Source organism: Cephus cinctus, unplaced genomic scaffold (assembly GCF_000341935.2).
Source record: "Cephus cinctus unplaced genomic scaffold, Ccin1 Ccin1_scaffold0690, whole genome shotgun sequence".
Taxonomy (NCBI): domain Eukaryota; kingdom Metazoa; phylum Arthropoda; class Insecta; order Hymenoptera; family Cephidae; genus Cephus; species Cephus cinctus.
The window spans coordinates 162931-168279 of NW_014333313.1; the positions used below are offsets into that span (position 1 = coordinate 162931).

At 45.4% G+C, this 5349-nt stretch overlaps 1 protein-coding gene across 8 annotated transcripts in view; it reads left to right on the forward strand.

Moving 5' to 3' along the window:
- LOC107269785 (nephrin) overlaps window positions 1-5349 on the forward strand; it is a 131712-nt gene that overhangs the window by 10785 nt on the left and 115578 nt on the right. Inside the window, exon 1 of one of the 8 annotated variants that reach the window (XM_025087258.1) lies at window positions 2330-2776. The exons of the other annotated variants lie outside the window; for them this stretch is intronic. Within the exon in view, the coding sequence (XP_024943026.1) occupies window positions 2734-2776 (43 nt within the window). The 5' untranslated portion in view covers window positions 2330-2733. Of the gene's footprint in view, window positions 1-2329; window positions 2777-5349 lie in introns of those variants that run through there. 8 annotated transcript variants of the gene reach the window in all.

Below are 5349 nucleotides of genomic sequence, written 5' to 3' on the forward strand. Positions count from 1 at the left end.
CCCCCCTCCTTTCACTTCATCGCTATAGAACAAACTCTTAATAATATCCCGTTCGCTATGCATCACTCCGGCGGTCGCAAGATCCGGCTAGCGATCGCTTTTTCAAAAAGCCCGCCATTCAATTGAACTGAACGTGGCTGCGCGTACTCACGGAATGCACGGACGTCTCTCGTATCTGAAGTAGGCGACTGCTGCCGTAGCTACTCCAACCGGTTTTATTTGTTGTTTTTCTTTTTCAATCCACTCCCGTACCGCATCTTTTCTTCCTCTCTCCTTTCCACTTGGCCATTTTGTGAAACGCGTCTTACGCGAAATCTTCCTGCTGATTAGAAATGTTATAGGTGAAGAAAATTTTGTTGATCGGGCGAAAGTGTATTTAATTTTTAATTTTCTCATTTATTGGGATTTTTTTTTCTCGAAAATCGTAATCGATGAACGATACTATTTTTTTTTCTTCCTCCTTTTATTTTCTACCATCGAGACAGCGAAGATTCTCGTATCTTGTCACGCTTCTCGGGTTTTTCTCTATTATTCTTGAGTTTGCTGAAATTCGAAATTTTTCTTTTTCTTCTTTTCCAATCTTACTTCCCCTTAACATCTCTTATCAACGGGTCTCGCCTCCCCTCCCCTCCTCTTAAGTGCTCTCGCGGAGTCTGAGTCGCGCTTAATTGAAACCGACGTAATTAACCGTACGGTTAAACGATTCCGCGGGCAAGGTGAAATAGAAAATAAAGAGTTGGACGCTCGATCAAAAACATGATCGCTTCGTGAATGCCGGCAATTAGCGTTCGAGTGGTCTGTCTGTCGAGTCTGTGGTAGCAGCTACTAGCCAACCCCTTATTACCTACCCACTGTCGTAGAGGGGAACGAGGCGAAGTACTTAACCAGGTAAAGACGTAACCCGAAGGTTCTGGCAATCGCAAGCCAATGGGGAATTTGGATCGCTGCCAGAAACGATCTATTGGACTATTAGAACGCGACTTTACGTGCATCCTGGACGCCTTATTCAGGGGCTGCATGTATAACGACGCGTTTGCTAATTGCTTTCCCACGTTGTTGCAAAAAAGGCTGAGCATCCAGTAACAGTATAGTCATTTCCATGCGTCATGATCGACGCGACGGGATCTACACGGGGCTGGGATCTAGATAAATTATTTTCACGACTAATGGTACGTATAGGTACACGTACAGTCAGGTTGAACATACTCGGCTTTATTAATGGCTCCGGGGATTAACCTTCTTCTGGACTATATGTACGTAGTATATATATCTGTCGTTAACGAATTTCGGCAAAAGGCGCTCGGGTTAATTCGCGAGTTTGGCTAAACGACGAGGGTCTACGTGTGCAGGATTTAACGTCGTTACCGTATAAATTTTCTTTGTTACAAAGCTCCCTCGTAAGTTGAGCGACGGGAAACTAGCGTTCACGGACTTGACCAGACTCTGTAAGCCGTAAGGGTTGCGAACTGTTGGCCAAAAGTGTGGATGGAAAGTTTTGCTCTTACGTAAATGGACTTTGCGACGGGTCGAGGGTCGGCACGGTATTACTTTGATACTCGAAAGTGATACGTGATACATGGATTTTTAAGCGTCGTTGATAATCAATTTTTGTAGGGTTCTCGGGGCGATGATAAGTGGCCGGTAGGTTGGGTGGGGAGGAAAGAAGAATGAGGGATGACGGGAGCCGCGTTCATTTGTCGGGAGGATTTTTGAGGAGCGTCGAGGCAACGAGAACCGAGACCGTCGTCGTTTTTCTCAGTGACAAGAGGAGCTGAGGGTGGGAAGGGCGCCGAGGAGTAATTACAAAATTCAACGACGTCCATTGTTTACGATCTTCGACGTCGCACAATAACGCGGGGAGGTCAAGGGTGGCGTACCTTTTTCCACTCTAGGTGCTTCTCCGGGAAAGAATAGCTGGAAGACGCCGTGGATCGAGCATATCGTCAAAGTGGCCACGTCACTCCGTGATTAATCGCTTATACTCTCCTGTGTAAAAACTCACCGAGCGAAATATACGTCGCGAAGCTCATTTCACGTCTCAACGTAGCACGTCACTGTATACACCAGAGAATCTTATTTTTTTTCTCACTCACTCACTGTTCTTCATATCGAAATTCAGAACGATTACGCGTCGGAGAGACTCGCGGAGCATTACGATTTCACAAGCTACATAAAATAGCAATCAGTCCTGCTTAAATGGGTTGATAAGTCCGTCCATTTGTGAGACGGATAATAACGGCCTGGAACGAAGTCAAAAGTGCTTTGTAGTTATTAGCGGTGGCAGCACCGTCGCGCGCTAGCCGTCCGCAACGTCCTCTGTACGCGCCCAGTATAAGCTACGGCAGCCATGCTGTCTCCGCGTTCCCACTCGAAGTGGCGTCTCGATGATAAATTGTTGAAAACTAGTCGCTCGTAAACCTTTTAAGAGGCTCGCGTTAAAATCGTCCACTGTGTTGGTATCTTTGTACGGGAGTGCTACGAGGACTATGGGTGCTCACTTACCCGATACTGTGTACACACCATACCTAACCTATCCTCTTTACCTGCACTCCCAGTTACTACAATCCAATAACCGTTGCTGCTAAGGACTCTTACTCGGCGTAAGAGCTAATTTTGACTTTCCTGTCCAACATCTCTCTCTTGTGCACTCTGTGACTCGGTGAAGCTGGATTAAAAAAGGAAAAAGTGCGTGTTCGAAACTACTCCAGCAATTATTTCTCTTCTTGGGAGCAGATGTTCACGTTTTGGATTCCATCTACCACGGGCATGTCGCGAGGTAAGCGAGCGCTTTGTGATTCCCTTTATTTTAACGCGGAACAAATCGAAATCTATTAAATTTATATCAAAAGGTAATCAACCGATCATCCTAAGGAGATCGTGGGTCGGTGGATTGCGTCAGATTACGCAAATATTACCCTAGTTAGCGTAATTACGAATTCATATCCAAAAGCCGCGTTCGACCCATGTAAAAGAATTCGCATAAGCTCTGCTCGACGCAGATGCTAATCACGGTATCTCGATTACAGAATTATTAGATATACGTGAATATATGTATAAGTATCATCGTATTAAAATATACACATCAGAACTTGCAATTATTCCTCTACTTCAAGAATCAGCATAGATTCTGCTCTGTCGAGATAAATTCATCAGTGTTCATCAAAGGATTCCCAATAAATTTTTAACGATAATTTATTCGGGTATATACGGTACAACGTTATTTGCCCGGGTATCCACCGAAAACCGAGTGGACCAGTTTCCCTGTAAATAATCAAAATACAGACGTGCTCTGCCACGTACTGTACAATTCTGTATGTACGTGCACAATCGCGACCGCGATAGTAAACCAGCCATCGATTACCCATTCGATTGACAGGGTAATCGTTAGCCGACAACTGGTAGCTGTCAGGCAGGAAGTTGGCTGAAGCGACGATTTAACGAATTTACTTGGTAAAAGTGTCTCTCTTTATTCTTTTCTTTTCACCTTAATTATATACGACCTCACGGAGGGTTTAACGTACACCCACTTTCTTCTGGCAGTGACTTTACTTAACCCCAGCTGTACCAGCCAACTGGTTCTACGTTGTTCGTCCGATGATTCAGTACACCGGCAGTGTACTTTACACCACCCCCGTTAGTTATTACTGTACCTCCGGTAGTTGTGCTATGGGACGCCGAGAAAAAAAGGTGGCAAACTTGGGCGCCAAGTAAGTATTCGAAACTTGGACAAAGTAGTGCCGGCTCTGTAACCAGGCCCACCCTCGTCCACACAATACCCCGACGGCATGTTGGCTAAGTTCACGGCGGTCACTGCTTCAACGGACTGAATTAACATTCCGCGCAGAGAGGTCGGAAAATTATTTCCGCCCTCGGAATATTTCACGCGCTGCATTATAATATAGGGTGGCGAAATTCTCACCGCACCTTGACGATCGACATGCTGCTTATTTTTTGTCAATTCCTTTTTAATGCTCAACTTTTCTTTCTTTTTTTTTCTCTGTAAATAAGGGATGGCTCGGTACGATTACTTTGCGGTACATCGACATAATTGGTGATCTATTTTTTAAATAGCTTCTCATCCATTTCATAAATGGACCTTTGGTCATAACCTTCGGCGGATCCTCGTGCAGGTCTCCTCAGGACGACCCATACCTACCGTCCTTGCTACTATTATCGTCCTGGGGTATTACTCCTTTGCCAACGGCACGTACACCCCTCTTCCCTCCCCACAAGAAACTTTCCCTTCCATCAAGCCGTAAATTCCTTATACGACTGTATCCTTTACCGAAGTTTAATCGTCCTGAGTACCTTCGTGTAACTGCGGCTGCCATGGAGATACGTCCAGCATCTTGTTGCTCGGCGAGGATGGCGTGGGGGGAAAAAAAGGATCGTTTAACGGGTACAGGAGGACCCATTAAGATATCACTCTAAGGTTACATGGATTCTGGACAAAACACTCCAATTTGAAGTCTTATCAGGGGTCGACTTGGATCTTCTTGTACTCTCGAACGCCGTCCTCTGCAGCCCTCATGGACCGATAGGAGCATCAGGGATAATATTTTTTTTGGATAATCCTCTTCTTCTTCTACGTAATAGCTTCCGTGACCTTTGTCCTTTGTCATATCGAAACGTTACTAGCTTTTCAATAATCTCTCGAAAGTTTCTCGAGTGACGTCTCATCTCGCGGTTACCCCCTCCATGCCTAGCTGACGTTCGCGCGGAGATGCCAGAATCGGAAAACGGCAGTGGCGCCGCGTCGGGAGGAATTGGCGAAGTTCGATGACGTGCCGTATAATGAGGAAATGGAAAAGTTTAATTTCAAAATGTAAAAGTTAAATCCGACTGTAGAGATGTAGGATGTTTTCCGTATCGGGAATGGTTGTTCATTTCATTTTAGTTTTATGGAACGTATATATATATACGTTTTGGAAGCTGCGGATGATTTTTTCTTTTTGATTTTTTTTTGGAAAAAAAAATTTTTTTTCCATTTTTTTAACACTTTTAACCTCTCACGGGATCTCGTAACTTTGCTCGACCGGCTGTGTTTGTATCTGAATTTATCTTTCGTTCATATTTCTACGCGCTGGACCAATTCTGAATACTCTCGCGATGCTTATCGGATTAATTGCCATTGTAACGGTGGCGAATCACAAATTATGCTGTTAGAATTGAGGCCGCCCTCGTTACTCTGGCTCCTAGGGGCCGATCGGCAATCGCCCGTAACTTCGTTTCCTCGAGAAATTAACTTGGAAGGACGGGGACGCGTAATCGCCTGCGAAACAGCCGGGGGACGCAGACGTTGAGGGAACGACGTGCATCGCGTGGTCGGCGGGGCGGAGGGGGGGGGGG